Below are 22809 nucleotides of genomic sequence, written 5' to 3'. Positions count from 1 at the left end.
CACTTCGACCCAGCTATTTTTTTCTTTTATAATATCCAGTGTTGTTTCTTTCTTTCTTTCTTTCCCCCTTTTTTCCATTTTTTTATACCTGCTATCTCTTTCCCATCTTCTTCTTTATCTTTCTCCCTTCATTCTCTCCATTTATTTTCTCTTTTCCTCCTCATGTGTCCGCGTATTTCCATCCCTTAGATGGGACGGATATTACCAATTTATACCTATTTTTCATTATTTTTACTATATTACCATGGTTGTCTGTGGTCTCTTTATCCGGGAGCTGCGATGCGCTTCCTGGGGCTCCTCCCCTCCCCCTCAGCCATCCGGCGCCAGGGGTCGGGCGGATACCAGTGGCGCATCGACGCCACGCTCTACACTCGGTATGCGTGACGTCTGGTTACGCCGCACGCCGAGATGTTATTTTTCCACCGGCGTCCATGTGGGGAAGCCAGTTGGCGCCAGTTGCCGTTCGGCATGGATGTCCTACAGTCTCTCCCCTATCCTTATGGACGCATGCGTGACGTTGGGGGGTCGGTTGGTCGTATCTCCATCACTGCCAGCACACCACGGTGGATCTATTCATCACTCCTATGGTTCTGTTTTATCCTGGTCTATCGCACTCCTCTAACTATGCCTCATACTGTATTATTTAAAGGTACTACTTCTCTTATCCTCCTCAATTCTCTCTCACCCTATTTTGATTATTTATTTATTTTTCCACTTTTTCACGCATTTAACTTCCATCTTGGGATATTACGTCCTCACCTATGTACCTACCCCCACTCCTTTGCCCCAGTCACTTTTTTACCCACATTTCCGTTGCCCATTTTACCATGGTGCACATTTATATTTATTAATTCAAATCTTCCCCCTTTCACTCTACTCCCAGGCACTACCACAAACCCCATGATTTACCTTGCTGTCAGAGTTTGGGCTACTCCCATGTACCCTATTACCACAGCTCCCGGAAAAGACGTCCCCCAGGCACCAGTAATATTCAAACTGTATACGGATACTTTGGATACCTTTATAGCTCTGTAAGTATGAGGAGGCTTACAAACCTGCCTTACGTTTCCCTTTCAGCCTGTTTCTTCCCCCTCCCCCCTCTTCTTTTTGTTCTTCACTGCACTACTGGCATATTCATTCAACGAGCTCTTATTTTGTTATAGACAATACATCTACATAATTCGTATCTGCTCCTGATGAGTGAACCTATTCACGAAACGCGTAGAGCTACTTTAGATGCTACATGATATCATCATACAATCTATTTATATGAATTCGTTACTAATATTTATTGTTTATTATGTATTTATGAACTAATTTTTCATTATGTCCCTCCTCGTTGTATTACTGAGAGCTATATGGGTCATTTTATATGTGCAATCATGTTACTCTGTGTCAATCATGCCATTTAGTATGTATTTTGTGGTATCAGTGGTTTTGATCATGTTTACCAATATTACTGTACTATTTACTATATATATTTTTTATGTGAATAAATATTGTTTATCTATAAACATTATGGTTCATTATGCTATGATCTTATACACATTTTTACCAGCATATACATATCTGGATACATTTTTATTAATTTCCCTAGATTGCACCTGCGTTTTCATTTAAAGTCCCAAACTCCCTTAGAATTACTCTATCCAAAATGGAAAAAAAAAAAAACAGTTTTGCATATAGTTCTATTTTAAAGTGGGCCCTCACTTACTACAGGGGTCCTTTTTAATTTGATTGGCTAGCCTAACGTAAATGATTTGCAGAACCTAATAGGCACAATTGCACTGTGCCCTCTTTCCTTTTTTTATTTACATAGAGAGCTATTATGATTTCTTCATTCTGTACTGCTTTGCATAGCTTCCATTTATTCATATTGGTCAACCACTCCATGTACATTTACTGCGGTAGGGGGGGGGGGGGCCTTAAGCGCAAAATCATGTACCTGCACGTCATGCCTGCTGTTGGCTCTGGGGCGCGTGTGCCGCCGGAGCCACGCTCCCGATTTGATTGATCACAGCAGGAGCAAATCGGCGGGTCCAAAGGCTGCGATGGCCGCTGGGACCCTCCGATCGTTCGCAGGAGAGACAGAACGGTGGTCTGCCTATGGAAACAAGACCGCCATTCTGTCACAGAGGGACAGAGAGTCAGTCCTCGAGTCAGTCCATCGTCCACATACTAAAGAAAGCACACCTAGGGAACACAGTTAACCAGTTGATTGCCCCTGATGTTAACCCCTTTCCTGCCAGTGTCATTTATACAGTGCAGTCAGTGCCTAGTCAGGAGTAAGGACCTGGTTCCCTGCTGGGATCTTTGGTACTGGCGTTTTTTCCTTTTTAAATAGAATTTTTTCATTCTTTTATTATTTTCTGTTCCTGTGAGAACTACAATCAACTGCCGGACTGGGCAACGCACTGGATATTCGATTATTTTACATTTTTTCTTATTGGACGTGTTTTATAGCAGAAAGTAAAAAACATTGTTTTTTAAAAAAATTGTTGGTCTTTTTTTGTTTATACATAGTTACATAGTTAGTGAGGTTGAAAAAAGACAACAGTCCATCCAGTTCAACCTATGATGTGTGTGTGTGTGTGTGTTTGCTTTTAACCGTACATTGTATACCCCTGTATGTCGTGGTCTCTAAGGTGACCATCTAACAGTTTTTTGAAACTATCAATGCTCCCTGCTGATACGACTGCTTGTGGAAGAGAATTCCACATCCTTACCGCTCTTACAGTGAAGAACCCCTTACGCATTTTAAGGTTAAACTGCCTTTCCTCTAGTTTTAGTGAGTGGCCACGCGTCTTATTGTATTCCCTTACTCTGAATAGTTTGTTCCTTATGCCAGGGTCGCCAGTACAGTATTTGTACATTGATATCATATCCCCCCTCAATCTTCTCTTCTCCAGAGAGAATAGGTTCAGTGCTTGTAGCCTTTCCTCGTAGCTGATGTCCTCCATTCCCCTAATTATTTTTGTTGCCCTTCTCTGGACTCTTTCCAATTCCAGCACATCCTTCCTGAGGACCGGTGCCCAGAACTGGACAGCATACTCCAGATGTGGCCGGACCAGAGTCTTGTAGAGTGGAAGAATAATCTCTTTATTTCTGGAGTGAATCCCCTTTTTTATACATCCGAGTATTCTGTTGGCTTTACTTGCAGCGGCTTGGCATTGCATGCCACTGCCAAGCCTGTTGTCTACCAGTACCCCCAAGTCTTCCATCTTAGACTCACCCAGAGGTTCCCCCTCTAGTGAGTAGCTTGCTTTCTGGTTTTTGGCCCCCAAGTGCATTACTTTACATTTTTCAACATTAAACCTTATCTGCCATGTAGTTGCCCACCCCGTTATTTTGTTCAGGTCCGCTTGCAAGGTTTCCACATCCTGCATAGAAGATATTGGCATGCCTAGTTTAGTATCATCTGCAAATACCGAGATTGTACTAGATATCCCCTCCTCTAGATCATTTATGAATAAATTAAACAGGATTGGTCCCAGGACCGAACCCTGGGGGACCCCACTTTCCACACCCGCCCAATCCGAGTACTCCCCATTAATCATCACCCTCTGGACTCTCCCCTGGAGCCAGTTCTCTATCCAGGTACTCACCTTATGGTCCATACCTACCTTCCTTAGTTTGTACAGTAAGCGTTTGTGGGGAACGGTGTCAAAGGCCTTTGCAAAGTCCAGATACACCACATCCACCGGCTTACCTTTATCTAGGTGGCAGCTAACTTCATCATAGAAGGTTAATAGATTGGTTTGGCAAGAACGATTTTTCATAAATCCATGCTGATTGCTACTAATAATACAGTTTTCATTACTAAAGTCTTGTATATGGTCCCTTAATATCCCCTCCAAAATCTTGCAGACTACAGATGTTGGGCTGACCGGCCTATAGTTCCCCGGGATACACCTCGGCCCCTTTTTAAATATTGGTACCACGTTGGCTTTTTTCCAATCAGCTGGCACCATACCCATCTGTAAACTATCCTTAAAGATCAAGAATAAGGGTCTGGCAATCACCTGGCTGAGCTCTTTAAGAACCCTCGGGTGCAAGCCATCCGATCCCGGTGATTTATTTATGTTAAGTTTCTCCAGTTTAGTTCTAAGTCTAGTTCTAAGTCTATCTTCTGTTAGCCATGGCGGCACTTCCTGAGGTGTGTTGTTTAGTTCGGCCTTACAAGCTAGGTTCGTGTAGCCCCCCGATTCTTTTGTGAAGACTGAAGAGAAGAAATGATTTAACACTTCCGCCTTTTCTTTGTCCTCAGTGGCCATATTACCTTTGTCATCTTTTATGGGGCCAATGTGTTCTGGCCTCGCTTTCTTACTGTTTATATACTTAAAGAATTTCTTTGGGTTCTTTTTGCGCTCCTCCGCTATATGTCTCTCGTGTTCTATTTTAGCCGCCCTGATTTCATCTTTTCATTTCTTATTACACTCTTTGTAATGATTAAATGCTGCCAATGACCCCTCAGTCTTGTATTTTTTGAAGGCCTTTTCTTTAGCACTAATATGCATTTTTATGTTGGTGTTTAGCCACCCAGGGTTTAATTTTGCTCTTTTAAATTTATTTCCCTTTGGAATGCACTGGTCAACCCCCTTGTTAAGTATGCTCTTGAAGCACTCCCATTTTTCCTCCGTGTTCTTTGTTCCCAGGGTTCTATCCCAATTGATATTTTCTAGCAGCGAGCGCAGTTTTGGGAAATTGGCTCTTTTGAAATTCAGCGTCCTTATATTACCCCTCTGCTTCCTATAACTGTAATTAATACTGAAACTTATTGACCTATGGTCACTGTTTCCTAAGTTGTCCCGTATTTCTATATCCGTGATCAGGTCTGTATTGTTGGTAATCAGTAGGTCAAGTACCGCATCTTTCCTCGTCGGTGCATTCACCATCTGACCCATGAAATTGTCCTGCAAAACATTTAGGAACTGCCTAGCCTTGGCTGAGTGTGCGGTTCCTTCTGCCCAGTCTATATCTGGATAATTAAAGTCCCCCATTATAATGATGTTTCCCGTCCTTGCTGCCAATCCTATCTGTAAAATGAGGTCTGCCTCCCCCTCCTCCCTCAGGTTGGGGGGCCTATAGCATACGCTTAATATTACCTTCCCCACCGTGCCTTCCCTTTGAAGCTCTACCCATAGGGATTCTGCCTTGTCCATAGCTCCATTATTAATATCATCCCTCATATTTACCTGTATACTGTTCTTAATATACAGACATACCCCTCCCCCTTTTTTACCTTCTCTATCTCTGTGATAAAGGGAATATCCCTGAATGGACACCATCCAATCATGAGAGCTGTCAAACCAAGTCTCAGTTATCCCCACAAAATCTAAGTCCTCCTCAAACATCAGCAGCTCCAGCTCTCCCATCTTGTTGGCCAGGCTTCTGGCATTGGTATACAAGCCTCGTAATTTTGATCGGTTACATTTATCCTCACTTGATGTTTTTAGGCTGCTCTCTTGATTTTTCCTCATACCCACCCTGGGTATAGGAGCTCCGAACACTCTACCACTAATGCCCCCATTTCTGCTCTCTGAAACTTGCTTACCGCTGGCTAATTCTACATCTGTACCCTCCCCCCCCATCACCTAGTTTAAAAGCCCCTCTAACTTTTTGGCCATCCTCTCACCCAGTACGGCTGCACCCACCCCATTTAGGTGCAATCCGTCCCTACCAGAGAGCCGGTGACCGACTGAGAAGTCGGCCCAATTCTCCAGGAACCCGAAATCCTCCTTACTACACCAGCTCCTCAGCCACTCGTTAACTTCCCTAATCTCCCGCTGCCTCTCTGGTGTGGCTCGAGGTACAGGTAGTATTTCGGAAAATACTACCTTGGAGGTCCTTCTCCTCAACTTAGCGCCTAAGTCCCTGAAATCGTTTAGGACTCTCCAACTTCCTCTGCCTATGTCATTGGTACCCACGTGTACCATGACAGCTGGGTCTTCCCCAGCCCCACCCAATAATCTGTCCACCCGATCCGCGATGTGCCGAACCCGAGCGCCCGGCAAACAGACTGTTCGGCGCACACGGTCTTTGTCACAGATTACACTATCTGCCCTTCTAATATTTGAGTCCCCTACCACCAGCACCTGTCTTTCCTTTCCCTTTCTCCCGGCCTCACTGGAGGAGTTCTTCCCCTGGCAGCTAGGGGCGTCACTCTGCTCCAGCAATGCTGGTCCTTGACTGGTTTCCCCAACATCACACAACGGGGCGTATCTATTGGGGTGCTCCAGCCCAGGATCAACCTCCTTGCCTTGTCCCCTTCTACCCCTCCTAACTGTCACCCCTCTACTCTGCTCTGATGCCTGCACCTCTGATACTCCCTCCACCTCTGTGCAGACCCCTGCCTGCACCTGACTGGTACGATCCTGGCTCTCCTCCGGTATGGACATTCGTCTCAGTGTTGCCAGCTGCTTCCCTAGATTCAGGACCTGAGCTTCCAGGGAAGCAACGTGCTTACATTTTGCGCATTTGTATTCGCTCTCGATCACATGTCTGAGGAACGCATACATATTACAAGATGTACACCGAGTCGCATCTCCACACCCACCGGGCATTGTACCTACTAATCTAATCTAATGGGGATTCGGTAATTTAAGTCTATCCTATGTGGCTATTTCCTGGCTTCCTAACTCTACCTTCTCACCCTCTGGTACTCTGCTTCACTCACTTGACACTCAGTTGCACAACACTCACTTACTTACCAGTCGCAAAGATACCTCAGACGCAAAGATGCTCACCAGTCGCAAGATACTCACTAGACGCAAGATACTCACCAATCGCAAGTTACTCCCAGTCGCAGAGATACTCACCAGTCGCAGATACTCACCAGTCGCAGATACTCACCAGATACTCACCAGTCGCAAAGATACTCACCAGTCGCAGAGATACTCACCAGTCGCAAAGATACTCACCAGTCGCAAGGATACTCACCCGTCCAAAGATCTTCACCAGTCGGTCGGTCGCAGAGCACAGTCGGTCGGTCGCAGAGCACAGTCGGTCGGTCGCAGAGCACAGTCAGTCGGTCGCAGAGCGGTCAGTCGGTCGCAGAGCGGAGTCGGTTTATAGCGCAAGAAAAAAAAAATGCAGAGGTGATCTAATACCACCAAAAGAAAGCTCTATTTGTGGGGAAAAAAGGACATCAATTTTATTTGGGTACAGCGTCGAATGACCATGCAATTGTCAGTTAAAGCAATGCAGTGCCGTATTGCAAAAAAAAAGGCCTGATCATGAAGGGGGTAAAACCTTCCGGTGCTGAAGTGGTTAACATTTCTTGCTGTTCAGGAGGTGTAGAAAGATGTCACATGCATTTTTGTCTGCTAAACATTAGATTTATTTTTTTCTCAAGCCACCATTGTTCAGGATGTAACCAAACTATTTTTATAACATGTAACAGGAAAAGCACATACCTTTAGTGGTAAACGTGAAACCTTCACTCAAATGCCTGCATTGCTGTTTCTCAGGATAGCATGTTGAGGTAGCCCTGGACAAATCAAGGAAGACAGGTGACCAATTTGGCAAAGCAATAACCATTAGGGCTCTTTCACACAGGCGGACCGTTCAGATCCGCCTGTCCGTTTTTTTGGCGGATCTGAACGGTTCCCCCCATGCATCTCTATGGGGCATCGGATGTCAGTGGAGACATGTCTGCTGACATCCGATCCGTCAAATCTGGACGGATGGAAACCCTATTTTCCGTCTGTCCAGCGGATCGGATGAGAATGGACAGACGGTCCGTTCCCATCCAATTCCCCATAGAGATGCATTGGGAACTAACAGCTGTGTCTCCGCACACAGCACGGAGACACAGCTGTCATCCTTCTGCTCAGCGGGGGATCAGCGGATCTATCCCCCGCTGAGATAAACGGACTCCATCCGACGGACGGACAGTGTGAAAGGGGCCTAAGTACCTCACTGTGCAGATCATTTAAAAAAAAGAAATTCAAGCAGGAGATTGCATTTGCTGCCAAGGTCTAACCTTACAATTTGCATGGGGACATATTACTGTAATCCAGCAACTTTGCCTGCTTGCATTTCCCGGCATTCATTGTCCAATTGCTGTGGTGAAATGACGATTTAAGGTTAAGCACTACTGTAGGCAACCCTTTTTTACCTACAGGCAAAAGGGAGGGTCATACCCCCGTTTATGTTTTTGAGATTTTCCTTCACTTTGTGTCCCATAGCTACAACAGGAAGTAAGAGGAAATTCCTCCAAAGTTAAGGGAGGTCCCTGGTTGTCACCAGAACTAGCATTGCCATTGGAAGATTTCCCTTCTAGTCTTGTTCTGTGGCCACTCAAAATTTGGAATTTTCTTTCACTTTCACAGTTGGTGATAATAGTCACCAGGATAATTAGAGAGAATGATTAAAGTTGACCTTAGGGGGCCTAGTTCTGACTGTAAAGCTTTGTTTTTGGATGTGTTTTGAAGAAGCGTGACTGTTGATTTATTTCACTTTGATGTCAAATGATCACCATCTTTTTCTGGTTCCTTTCAACAGGCATTGCGATTCATTATCTGCATGAAAAAAGATGATACATAAATACATTTATTTATTTTTTTAAATAAGAAAGAGAAGCAAATTTCTTGTTAGGGGGATACAAAGGTAGTTTTCATTTGGAAACATTAAACCATGAGGTCCCTAATACTGCTAGTCCTTACCTCTACCTACCCAGATTTCTCAGTCCTTATTTTCATCCTGTTTCTCAAAGGTCAGTTTTTCCCAAGTTGTGTTTTATTTACGATTTAAAAAGTGTTTATGAGCTCTATAAATGCAAATGTTTTTCATACTCAGTTACATTTCTCCTATGTAAATATTAAGGAAGTGCATAAACAAATTTCAGTTTCTGGAATTTGCCTGGTTCCTTTACCAAGGTGTTAGGAACTTGGCATGTTTGTTTTATCATTGTTCCTTGTTTCTCTCTATTTGTAAATCTTTTAGTGCCGGTTCACATTTGTGCAATGTGGGAATGCTGCGAATATACAGCGTGTTCCCGCATCGCATCCGCACCCCTGCCAATTCACACTGGGGGTGTCAATTCACGCTGGGGGTGTCAATTAAAAGTTAACGACACCCCCCAGATCAGATCGCATATCGCAGTGCGATCTGTAAGTTTGCACAGAATCGGATCGCACTAGTGTGAACCACCATACGATCCGATTCTGCTGCGGACCAAAAAAAAGGGTCCTGTGCGTCTTTTAGTGCGATTGCGGTGCAAATTCAGCCATACAAACTGTATGGCTGAATTTGCACTGCACAGACATCGCATGTGATTTTAGGAGCAGTGCGCTCCGAATTACATGCGATCTCTGTGATCGCACTAATGTGAACCTGCACTTAAGTTTGAGAGCTCTGCTGTAAGCCTTTTTTGTGCTAATCTTCTCTTAGTCCAGTGGCCCATTGCAACGAATAGTCTAGGTCAGCGGTATTGAATTAAAATTTGGTACGACCAGTAAAATTTTCTTCCACCAGAGGTCCAAACCAAATTTTTTTTCACCCCTCTCTTTCTATATAACAATCCTTTAATTTAGTGTCCTCCGTTCCCCCCACACATCACAGTCCCCCACTTCACCTCAGTTTCCTCTTTACATTAGTGTTCTTGGGTGCCCTGCACTTCACCCCCTATCCTTTACAATAGTGTACTGAACCCCCTTTCACATCACACACCCCCTTTATTCACAGCAGCCCTCAACTCCCCTTAAAACCATCACCCCCCCCCGCCGCACAGTACTGTCCTCTGCCCCTTCACATTCCTTCCCCACAGTACTGTCCCCTGCCTATTTTCACATCACCCCCCCCAACAGAACTTTGCCCCCTTCATATCACCCTCTACATTACTGTCCTTTGCCCATTCACCCCCCCCCCAACAGAACTTTGCCCCCTTCATATCACCCTCTACATTACTGTCCTTTGCCCATTCACCCCCCCCCCCCAGTAGAACTTTGTCCCCTTCACATCTCCCCCACAACACTGCCTCCCCTTTACATCACCCCCCTAGAGCACTGCCCCCCTCTCACATCATCACAACCTCACACAGCATTGTCCTCTTGTACATCAACCCCCACAGCACTCTTCTCTTTACATCACACCTCCCCCTCACAGCACTGCCCTCTTCACATTTTACCCCCCCCACCCCACTGCCTTCCCTTTGCATTCCACTCCCCCAGGGCACTGCCCCTGTTCGCATTCCACCCCCCACATCATTCCCCCCACACACAGCCAGAGTAGTGTCCTCTGCCCTCCTTCACTCTCCTACCTTTTAGACAGAGCGGAGAGCAAGAGGCAGAGCATTTCTGGGCCGATTATGACAGGCTTAGTACAGCATTGAATGGAGTGCAGGAAAAGGGGGTGGCAGAACATTTCTGGACCGAGTGTGGGAGGCCTGGTACAGCATTGAACGGAGTGTGGGAGGATTGGGAGGCAGAACATTTCTGTGGGAGGCTTGGTACAGCATTGAACGGAGTGCCGGAGGAGCAGGAGGCAGAACATTTCTGGCCCAAGTGTGGGAGGCTTAGTACAGCATTGAATGGAGTACAGGAAAAGGGGGAGGCAGAACATTTCTGGATTGAGTGTGGGAGGCTTGGTACAGCATTGAAAAGAGTGTGGGAGGAGCAGGAGGCAGAACATTTCTGGTCCGTGTGTGGGAGGCTTAGTACAGCATTTAACACAGTGTGGGAGGAGTGGGAGGCAGAACATTTCTGTGGGAGGCTTAGTACAGTATTGAATTGAGTGCGGGAGGAGCAGGAGGCAGAACATTTCTGGACCAAGTGTGGGAGGCTTAGAACTGCATTGAATGGAGTGTAGGAGGAGTGGGAGCAAGAACATTTCTGGACTAAGTGCGGGACACACAGCATTGAACAAGGGAGTGGGAGCTGCCGTAGTTAACTTTTTGAGTTAACCAGCAGGTGATTGGCTGCAGGGCAGTCCTAGCAGCCAATCCCATGCTGATTAATACAAAAAGTTAATACGGCAGCTCCCGCTCCCCTACTCCGTTCAATGCGGTGTGTTCCACACTCAGTCCAAACATGTTGTTCTTCCTGCTCCTCCACACTTCATTTAATGCTGTACTAATGCTCCCACACTTGGTCCAGAAATGATCTGCCTCCCACTCTCCGGTAGGAGAGTGAAGGGGGGCAGAGGACACTACTCTCTGGCTGTGTGTGGGGGGAATGATGTGAAGGATGGCAGTGACGGAGACTGGGGGGGAAAAAAGCAGCTCCTAAATGGCAGGACCGCGGGTCCTGATGGAAAAGCAGCTCCGTCCGGATCTGGACCGTGGTCTGCCATTTAGTGATGCCTGGTCTAGGTGGTCATATTTTAGAAATATTCACAGCGCTTCACTTTTTCCACATTTTGTTATGTTATAGCCTTATTCAAAAATGGATTCAATTCTTTATTTTCCTCAAATTCTACAAACAATACCCCATAATGACATTGTGAAAGAAGTTTGTTTGAAATCTTTGCAAATTTATTAGACAATAAAAAACGGAAAAAAAATCACGTGTACATAAGTATTCACAGCCTTTGCCATCACACTCAAAATTGAGTTTAGATGCATCCTATTTCCACTGACCATCCTTGAGATGTTTCTACAACTTGATTGAATTTACCACAGGTGGACTCCAGTTGATTGGACATATATTGGAAAGGCACACACCTGTCTATATAAGGTCCCACAGTTACCAGTGCATGTCAGAGCACAAACCAAGCCATGAAGTCCAAGGACTTGTCTGTAGACCTCGGAGACAGGATTGTATCGAGGCACAGATCTAGGGAAGGGTAACAAAAAATTTCTGCAGCATTGAAGGTCAAAATGAGGGCAGTGACCTCCATCATCTGTAAATGGAAGAAGAAGGTGTAAATTAAAGGCGAAGTTCACCTTTTTTTTTTAGAGAATAGCCTATGCAGTCAAGGGGTACTTGTAAAATTACAAAAAATTGTGTTGTTAAATCTGTAGACCATTTGGGCCCCCCACCGGCCGAAAAGCTCCCATTTAGCAGTCCCCATGTCCTGCCTTGTAGGATAATAGCAAAAATTGTTGATCATTCCTGTAATGCTGGAAGTGAACGTCCAATGGTTTTCATGTCCTAGCAACAAGACAGGACATGGGAATTGCTAACTGGGAGTATTTTGGCCAAGTTCCTGGGAGGCCCAAATGGCCTACAGGTATGACAATAAAAGTTATGACCCTTTTACACAGCCACGCAGTATTTTTTTATATATCTTCTGGCTTCCCTTGACTACATAGGCTATTTTCTGGAAAAGGTGAACCTAGCCTTTAAGCTAATAGAATAAATGAGCCTCATGACCCTTTTACTTTTAAAGTAAACTGAGTTGCATACATAAGTGCACGTAAATCATGCCTTTACAGAGTTACAAAAGAGTATAACAATTCAGGCTATTATGTATGTTTCTAAAACTTTTATTCTGTGAAATGACAGCTGCGGGGATACAGTTTCTTACAACGCACAATGTTCCCATGGTGTCAGTCAAGGATTAGGAAATGCTTCTTGTAAATACTGTGTGGTTTGTCCTTTTATTTTTAGCTCTGCACTCTGCTCTGTGTTTAGAGAAGTAGTGTTTGTTCTCTTTTAATAAAAGAAGCTGGCTCTCTTTTCAAGTATTTACAATTCCACAATATTTCTTTACATTTACGGATTCCTCTGTAAATTGTCTTTTCTGCTTTGTGTAGAGGAATTGGTTTGTAGATGTAAACTCAAATTGGATGACAGTTTCCTGGAGCCCTATGTGTCAGATATAATTGCCATCTTTTTAATTTTTAAAAATATTGTTTTTTTTAAAATCTTTTTTGCATCTCAGTGTCTCTGATGCCCTCCAGCCTCTTTGTTGCCATTTCTTTTCAGCATACTCTCACATGGTGGTTGCATACAGTTGCTTTCAAGGCATGCCATGAACAATAAGGGTCACAGTTGCTTCTGATCTCAACCGAACTGTTAAGCCATCAAATGGATGGTGTCATAAATGATCACATGTACAGCACTATGACAACTGCAGATCAAACCGAGGCCAAGAGGGCAGCTTCCTTGGCTATAAAGAGTGGATGTCCTACCTTTTGGCTTCTCTGGGCCACATTGAGTGTAGAGAAATTTTCTTGGGCCGCATATAAAATGTATACTATAGTTAAGGTATATAAGTAATAAAGCCCCCCCAGCACCAATTTAACACAACTAGTGGATGATCTCCTCCAAGGCAGCCTCTGTGGCCGTGCCCCCGACTTGACTTCCTTCCTCCCCAGCAAAAAAACAAAAACAAATTGTGAGGGGGCAGTGGGCCGCATTGCCTGCGGTTCCAGGCTGCATGTGGCCCCCGGGCAGCAGGTTGGACATGCCTGCTATAAAGGATAGCAGGGTTTAGTTCCGCTTTAATGGTAACAACAGCGAAACATGCCTGCGCAGTGAGCATTGACATGTCTGCTCGTAGTCTCAACCAGAAGCAAATGAGACGGTGCAGAAGAACAGTTGGGAGGCAGAAACAGAGTTTTATCACTTCATAACGGAAAGTTCCTTAACAAGTACCTGGGTGGCAGAATTACCAGGTATTTTTAACCTCTTGGCACCAAGTGCAAGCAAATATATGGCCTCTCGACGGGTGGGCCTTGGCACCGAGTGGCCACATGTTTGCGTGCATTAGTGAAAGTAGAGCTGTGCTGAGAGCACGTGCCATGCGTTCTCCCAGCACAGTTACTGGCGGCTAATGGAAAGCTCATGATCGCTGCTTGCGATGGGAAGCTTTCAGATCATGTGATTGCTGTGAAAGCCAATCATGGAGGCCACATGACCATAAGCCCCACCCCGCCCCCTGGCATTTTAAATCCCTTAATGGGCAGTCAGGAGCTGGCGCCGAGGGGTTAATGACTTAAATTGGTATTAAACCCAAAAACAAACATTTATTATATTGTAGTTTAGTAATTCTTAGATGTGGTGGCTACATTTGTTGTCTATTTTTTGTCCTATGTTTTCACCTTCTGATCCAGCCAGTAAGTCTAATTTTTCTTCCAACTTCTTTCACAGACCAAGCTGTTCCAACAAGAGTGGCAGTTAAAGCGGTTGTAAACTCTATAAAAAAAAAAATAAAAAATAAAAAAAACCTGCAAGACAAAGGCATAATGCGCGATAACTAGGCACGTTTAGCGCTTGAGCTCTAATTCATTTCAGTATTCAGAATAAATGAATATTTTGGCCAATGAAATGAATAAATATTCAAGTACTTGGCATTTCTAAACGAGGTACGTGCATTTACCAGCGTCTTGGGAGGGTCCAGTGTACACGAACTCTTGGCTTGTTAAAAACATGTGAATGTTCAGTCTGGAAACAGGCTCATTTAAAAATGTAAAGATATTTCCTTACCTCCCACCCACCACATGACTTTGTATAAAGAGAGCTATGAATTGACGTGGAACTATAAGTTCTTGGAGTTTCATGCCATCCCATTGCCCAAACCATGGGGTCTCTTAGATTTTAAGCTCTAATGAGCAAGACCCTCCGATTCCTACTGTATTAAATTGTATTGTATTTGTCTGCCCTTATGTTGTAAGGTGCTGCGTAAACTGTTGGCGCTATATAAATCTGGTATGATAATATAGCTCCTATGGCATTATAGCAGGCTGTATAGTTTGCAGTCCCCTATATGGGAATACTAAATAACCCAATGACCAAGTCGCTCTGCATAATCCAAGTAATAGTTAACTTTTTGGAGGAATACAGAAGATCCCCCTGTCTGGGATTTAAGAAATTTTAAGTTGCAAGGATGTGATCAGAAAACTTGTACTAATCTTTACTGTTCTACCCTAAGTATATGGTGCTGGCAGTATCTGCCAGCACCACCTACATGTATCTTTCCCTGTTAGCTTTCTGTTCTTGTAAACAGGAATAGTCTTGTTGCTGGTACTGCTGGGCATTCCTAAAGGCTCAGGGCGGTCAGACTGTGTATGCACTTTTTGTTATTTGTATTTTATGCTGAAACCGGGTGCTCGGTGAGTTTTGTCATTGAATATTCCAGTGTTCTAAATGTGAGCTTATGCCGTCTTTCCTACTTTGAAAGTTTATAGACATGCCCTTGTTTGTCTTTCCAGAGCCACCATGCGCTCTAGGGTTCCAAACCTTTAGCAAACAGCTCCTTCCGATGAAATTGCTCACACCTTTTCCCTCCGTTGGATTTGTTGGTTCTTTGCTGACCTCAACCTGTTTTTTCTCTTAAATATGCTAAACCCCCGCACGTCTACTCTTTACAGGTGTTCACTCCCTTTCGCAAACTGATTCTTAGTGCGGAAAATAGGAAGGACATGGAGGAATGGATGGCGGCCCTCAAGTCTGCTCAGAACCGTGAGCTCTTTGAGGTAGTAACCTATATATATATATATATATATATATGTATCTCTAGACACAAAAATCTGACCAAGGTGACAAATATGTAATGTTTGCTGCTAGGAAGAAGATTGTAGGTGATACTGGGTCATCAACCTGGGAGGGACAAGTGCCCTTTGTATTCATTATTGTAAAGAGGGAGGGGTAGAATGACAGAGCAGTATTTCTCTGCCGAGGAAGCCTTACATGCTGCTTTCTATTTATAGATTGTGTGGGGCATAACTTGCCGACTTACCTGTCAGATTTGTTATCATTGAAAGTTATGTAAAGTATTTGCAAGTTTGTTTTACACTTTCAACTTTTTTTTTTTTTAACTTGTGCAGAGAAACAATCAGGAAATAGTTTTACCTCTTAGGTTTAGGGTTGTGTCACTTCTCTTGTCATTTGCATAACAATCCCTGATAGGCAGCACTGCTTTAGGCAGTAATCAGACCTGCTGTGCCTGCGTGTACACACTTCTTTACCTGCACGATCTACGGCTTTATGTTTTTTCTTTTTTCTCATGTTTCCAGTCTGCCCAGTACAGCGTGGACCACTTCTCCGGAATGCACAACTGGTATGCTTGCTCCCATGCTCGACCCACCTACTGCAATGTGTGCCGTGAAGCTCTCTCCGGGGTCACCTCCCATGGACTCTCCTGTGAAGGTATGTCAGGGGAGACCAACGGAAATCCCATATGTAGTGCTGTACAATCTTTAGCTGGTTTCTCTTAGGAAATCTCTAAACCTCAATCTTGTAGATTTGTGATTTGTGTGTGCATGTTTCTATATATATATATATATATATATATATATATATATATATATGTGTGTGTGTGTGTGTGTGTGTGTATGAGAATGTATGTGTGTATATATTTTTTCATATTCAAGATGTCAGAAGCTGATTAACAAACGTGGAGAAAAATAGAGCAACGAAAGGAAACAAAAAAAAAGATGAGGCAATGCAGATAATATCCATGGTGGGTATTCCACCTGCTGTAAGCCAGGTTTACTAATCTCCAGGCCACTGTGCTGCCCTTCCAGATTGTGGTCTCGCTGTTTGTGCTGTCACAGGATCTTACATTCATAGTATTAGGACAGTACGATAGTTCAAACCTGAAGGAAAGTTTAATTTCTCTTGAGCATTAAGATGACATACCGGTATGAAAAACGTACTGTAAAACGGTTACATGGACTGTTAAGCACCGTTCAGTTAATTATAGCTAGCATTAATATATAATTTGTACTGTATCTGTTAGTTTCTTTAATGAGTCATCCATTGCCACAGGGCAGGGCTGGTATCCCATACTATTTACTAAAGCCTCCTTACCTTTACTGAAGATGAAATGTTTACTTTGTTATTATGATAATGTATTTGAACAGAGTGCCTTGACAACACTGATGTAGCTTACATTGCTATATACCTGCTGTAGACTGGTTATATTTGTGGGGGCTCTAATCGTGAACTAATATATTGGCGAAAGATGAAAATATTTTAAAGCAGGGATGTCCAACCTTTTGACCTTACTGGGCCACACTGGAAGAAGAGGAATGGTCTTGGGCTACAAATAAAATACACTAACAATAAGGATATCCATTCTGATTTAGAAAAAAAAAAAAATTAAGGATATCTGATGAGCAGAAAAAGTCGGAAAGATTTTAAGCTTACGATCACTGATATAGATCATGTACCTATCTCATTTATAAAATGTAATTTTATTTTTTTTATTCTAAAAGTAAAAGTGGACAACCTAAAACTAGTGTGATATTTGACATTGTTTTTAATAAAGGAACGCATCAATATTGGATTCGATGAATGGAGTAGCAATTCTCAATGAATTCTCAAGGTGCTCATCCGATATTTTGGTTCTAATTTTGCCCTTCGCGTGTTTCATCGTTAAAAATATTTGCTTACAAATATAGGTGCTGCCCAAAACTGATGACATGAATGAGGCGTGATGGTGAAGAGTGGGATATTTCTCTTTATAAAAGTCCAGTAAAAAGACACTGTCAAATTTTTCTTCGGCCGCATGTGCTTGCTAAGTGTAAATGCATTTTATAAAAGGTTCCCCTAAAAAAAAAATCAACATTTTTAAGTAAGTTTACAATTTTGTGTTGGCCCGCATTCCTAGCTGTCTTGGGCTGCACTCATTACGGCTGTCTTGGGCTGCAGGTTGGACACCTCTGTTTTAAAGTAAAATAATAGAAACACATCCAAATTTCTAAAAAAAAAAAAAAGTGCGCTTTTGAGTTTTGGACATAACAGACCACTTAGCGGTCATTGTTGACGTTTTAGGCTGGGCCATAGATGGATCAAAATTTGTCCACTGCAGCAGAGAACAGACACATTTCCAGCTGATACCTCCACTGTCAGAATACAGTGATGCAGTGGGGAAGATTCCTGCATCCACCTCCAATGTGTGGATGGCGGAATCAGTTCCCGGTTGCTCAATGAGAAAAACTGAGCCATGTATAGCTGGCTTTATAGCACTAGGTTCCTGCAGGTCAGGTTTCTTCCTGCCATCCAAAAACATATGGGTACTGCTTAGGTTAATTTTATAATTTTCTATGTTTCAAAGCACCCCCATATTTCCTGAACCCTGGATACTATGCAAGTATCAATTACTCGCTAAACTGTTTGAATCTGCAAAACCACAGTTTACATATTTAACACCCTGTTTAAGGTGCTCCTGGGGTTCTAGGGGAGATAAATAAAAATGCAGAATTTTTATGCAGATCTGACTCTTGCTTGAGTCTTTTTGACTGCTATCTTTCTACCACACTTGTTAAAAATAATAAAATGTATTGATTGAAAAAGTAGAATTTTAGAAGATTTGAAACTAACTGCTGTAAGGGGTAGCAACTTTGAAGCTATTTAGTGGCTTATGACGTTCTCCAGTAATGATTTAGCCGGAAATGAAGGTGCTTTCCACCCCTGAATTCAGTGATGTTTAAAAAAACTCCTTTAGTGTCCATGCACACTTGTATGACTTGTCATGCGACTTGGACATCAACGTTGGATAACAAGTCATACCCCATGTTTTCCAATGATACCCAAACATATACTGTATGTGTGACTTAAAGTTGCAGCACCTTCAAAGTAGTTCATGCAACTTGAGGGCCATAGACTTCAAAGTTAACTCTCAAAAGTTGCATGAAAGTCTTACCTGAATGCTTTACATGCAACAGTTGTCCATTATCATTGGTCAAAGCCAAAGTCGCATTCAAGTTGCCCCCATCCAACTTTGGAGTCGTACAAGTATGAATGGAACCTTAAAGTGAATCTGTCATAATATACGTATGGGAGGTGCAATGACTGATTTTTTTTTTTTCTGTGAAGTTGCCGAATATGAGGTTGGCATCTCAATCCTTTCTTTACTACAGGGGTGCTCAACCTTTTGAGGAGAGAGGGGTCACTAAAGTGATTTAACTGGTCGCAGGCCACAGTGAAATTAAATAGTTAGGAATTGTAATTCTTTTCATTTTGAAAAGCATAATAAAGATTTTAAACAACAATCTGGATCATCATTTTCTGTGGGACCAATCCCCGTTGGATGTTTACCCACTGTAAAGATTTGATTTTTGTGATTAATTACCAGATCACCGTTAATCCCACTCTCGCATTCAGGTGTGACCAGCCAAAAAAGCCCTGAACCAGTATTGTAGCCTTCACTATATCAGGGTCTTTGAGGCCACCCTTTGAATTGCCAAAACAAGGACTGTGGACAATCTAAACAAAAAACAGACCAGGGAAGTGCATGCCCTAGTAGTGCAATAAACTTCTTTTAAATACAAAATACACACCCTGCGCATATGTGCGATAAAATAATAGGTGTAGTTTAAATAAGTGAAAAATCTTTAAATACTGTAGCTGCTGCTTATCAACAAGTGAAATAATAAGTGGATATATAAAAACAGTGAAATATAATAAATTAGCTTAAAATAAACCAGTGACTTATAAGTATCCTAAAAATAAATATATATATATATATATATATATATATATATATATATATATATATATATATATATATATATATATATAATGTCGCACATATATATATAAAAATATAACAAAAATGTAAATACAGAGAATCAAAAATTGGTGGTTATAAATAGATATATAGTGTCCAAGTAAAGTTCCGTGCTGTAAACACAAAAGTCCACTGTGAAACTTTGACACAAAAAGGTGAAAAAAAATATATAATATAGGTGCTCCCAAGTGCTCAACGGATATGTTCCACACGTACCCTTGCTCCCCACACGTGAATCCACTTACCAGATGGTGTGGACCCCTTAAGGCCTTATGGTCTTGGGGTCTAACGGGCTTAAAGGTAAGTGGATGAGCTTGGTGCCTTCAGAGTAGTCTCCCATGAACATATGCAAATAAGCATAAAAAAAAACCAATAGTGCAGTACGTTCCAAATAAGGTATAATTTATTGCTCAAAGTAACTGTAGGAATTGCACTCACAATCAAACGAATATATAAAAGCCCTAAATATAATATCCCCAGCGTCTAGTGGATGGTGTTCCTACCGTCGTCCTAGATGTGGACAGCGGCGTGCGTTCCAGCGCTACTTCCACTTGCGTCCACTAAACCGGAAGTGACGTGTTACGTTGGCTGTGAAGACCGGACATACGTCAATCAATAAACTTCTTTTGTAAGCGAAGATAAAATGACTCCTAATGCACTCACATACAAAGGCTCCTCTTCCTGTGTATGTGTGTTAGGAAAGAGAGCGGAGAGTGGGCCGCAATAGCGGCTTATGTATGACCGCTGCCGGGATTATGGCAGACCGGTGGTAATTCAGTAGAAGGAGGCTGTCTGGGTTGCTATATGTTTGAGGTCGCAGGCCACATCAGACGGGCCACAGCTTGAACATGCCTGCTTTACTTTTAGGCTCCATTCACACCTGGGCGTTTTTGAGTGTTTTTCAGCTCCAAAAACGCTCAAAAAAAACGTTCCAAAACGCCCAACAAGTAAAACCCCATTCATTTAAATGGCCCCTGTTCACATCTGAGTGTTTTGCAAAATGCCTGTAGCTGAAAAAAGTACATGAGCTTCTTTTTGGGCTGATTACCAGCGTTTTTGTTAGATGTCAATGCCTGCCTCCAAAAACGCCTGAAAAAAACGCCTAAAAATCGCGGTAAAAAAACGCGGTAAAACGCTACGCTCAAGTGTGAATGCAGCCTTAGAGTCACTGCGCCAAGTGTATACAGTATATCGGGTGTCAGGACATTTTGTTATGCACATGCTTTTTCCTGGTCAGTAACTCATAGGTGGTGAAATATCTGGTGACAACACCAGATCCTGCAGCTTCACACAAAAGTCAGCCTGACAACTCCCATATTTCTAGCCGTAAACAAAGCAACTCCAACCTTGCTTATAGCCAGCTTGTAGCACCTCACTGAGAATTTGGCATGCACTGTACATTGGATGTGAATGTCATTTATAACAGTTTGGGGTCAGGATCGTTCCTGACAAAGTCCTCCATTGCCCATGATTGTTGGATTAATTTTTTAATGTGGTTGTTACCCTGAAAAAAAAAAATTGATCCTTTCCCTTTAAAGCATGACTAAAAGTACAGTGCTTGTGCTGTTTAATTTGGCCCGTTCTATCATCTAAAATACCTGGCTGATTCTGCCTGGTGCTGGCCCTCTCCTCTGTAAACTGAACACGTTTATCATGGCTGTTAAGCCCCTGATACTGTGGTCAGTTTACATGCCTCCGTCATCCTGCTGTCTCTCCTTGCTCCCTCTCTCCCCTCCTTTCTGCCTGTCAGCTAGTGTCAGTGCCCGCCCCTCCCCACATAATGTTATGTGCCCCAGTGTATGTTCTATTTAAAAATAATTCTGCTTTATGCTGGTTATTTCAGAACACTGCTTAGCACTCACGTGACTACCTGCCGCTCTTCTCCTCCCCTCCTCCTACCTGATATCTCAGCCCTTCCCGCTGTAGTTGTCAGATCAGGAGAGGAGATCAGTGGGCAGTCACGTGAGCGCTGAGCCGCACTCTGAAATAACGTGTAAATCAGCATATTTTATATAAAACCTACACTGGAGCACATAACTTTATCTAACACAGGGTATTGTAGGAAAATTACAAAATGGCTTTACAACCACTTGAAGTCCATCAAAGAATTATTCCCTTAAATTAACTAAAGGCAATACTTTTATTATTATTATATAGTGGAGAAGTGTTAGAACACGTAATAGTTTTTTTTATTGCGGTCTGTACCCCTGTTGGGATGATTCACCCTCTCTGTTTGTACTGTTTACCATTATCATTGAAAGTGAAATAAAAAGAAAATTCCAAATTTTGAGTTGTCCCCAGAAATGTAATCGTGGGGAAATCAACCAATGGGAGCACTAGATTTGGTGACCTGGGGGCCAAAAGGGCTTCTCCTAATTTGCGGGGATTTCCTCTTGCTTTCTATTTTGGCTGTGGGACAGAAAGTGAAGGGAAATCTCTCCAATGGGACAGAGATGGAAAATAAATCTGACGGGTTATAATCCTCCCTTAAGCTATGCAAAATGGAAAAAAAAAAAACATTTTGCCTTTTAGTTCTTCTTTAAATTTGACTTAATGCTAGTATGTCCAGTCTTGCTCAACCTGTGGCCCTCCATCTGTTGCGGAACTACAAGTCCCATGAGGCATTGCAAGGCTGACAGTTACAAGCATGACTCCCAAAGCTAGAGGCTTAATGGGACTTATAGTAGTGCAGCCGTAGCACCCTTCATTTTAATGTACATGATGTATGTTTTTTTATGTTGGAATTTAAGTTCATGCTAAAATACCACCAGTATTCGTATATCTGATTACAATCACCGCAGAGATCTCAGTTGCTTCCCAGTGGTAAGAGAAGCTCCCTTCTATAGAGTTGTCATTAAGAACTGTGTCAACCCTTTCGCTCTATGGCTCAAAACAGAAAAAGATGTATATTGATAAAATATCAGTGAATAAATATATACAGTAAATAACCCTAAGCTATTGTGAAAAAAACTTCAGCCGCAATGGCTACTGTATATCAACATGACCCCTAAAGCAAACACGTGTAAACAATAAAATCGCTCCTAAAAAAGAGGCGTAAAAAATTGTGATACAAAAGTCCTCCAAACGTGACAAGATCACAGTCAAAATCAGTATTCGACAAAATAGGTGTAGATTCCAATGAAGTATCATCCTAACATTTCCAACATCATAAGAATCTTCAATATATCCCAAAGGGTTCTCTTCACCACACTTTGGAAGTGAATGCCTATCTTGTTATAGAATAGGGAAACACTACTTGTGTAGACTCAAAACAGATGGGAATTAAGCTGGACAGTTCGAATTTTGGCTGGTTCAGCAGGGATCTGCTGAGAATCCAACCATGTATGGGCAGGCTGAATGTCCCCAAGTCAATCGATCAACTTGGGTGCAACCAGCCTGTAGGATTTT

The 22809-nt window shown here is 42.7% G+C and overlaps 1 protein-coding gene across 1 annotated transcript in view; it reads left to right on the top strand.

Annotated features, from left to right (window-relative positions):
• DGKD (diacylglycerol kinase delta) overlaps positions 1-22809 on the top strand; it is a 213803-nt gene that overhangs the window by 86160 nt on the left and 104834 nt on the right. Inside the window, exons 4-5 of the mRNA XM_082251540.1 lie at positions 15257-15361; positions 15902-16034. Of these exons, the coding sequence (XP_082107666.1) occupies positions 15257-15361; positions 15902-16034 (238 nt within the window). The remainder of the gene's footprint in view (positions 1-15256; positions 15362-15901; positions 16035-22809) is intronic.

The sequence above is a fragment of the Pelophylax lessonae genome, assembly GCF_965119305.1.
Source record: "Pelophylax lessonae genome assembly, chromosome: 3".
Classification (NCBI taxonomy): domain Eukaryota; kingdom Metazoa; phylum Chordata; class Amphibia; order Anura; family Ranidae; genus Pelophylax; species Pelophylax lessonae.
Note: the sequence above shows the minus strand (reverse complement) of the source record. Positions and strands in the feature narration are given on the sequence as shown.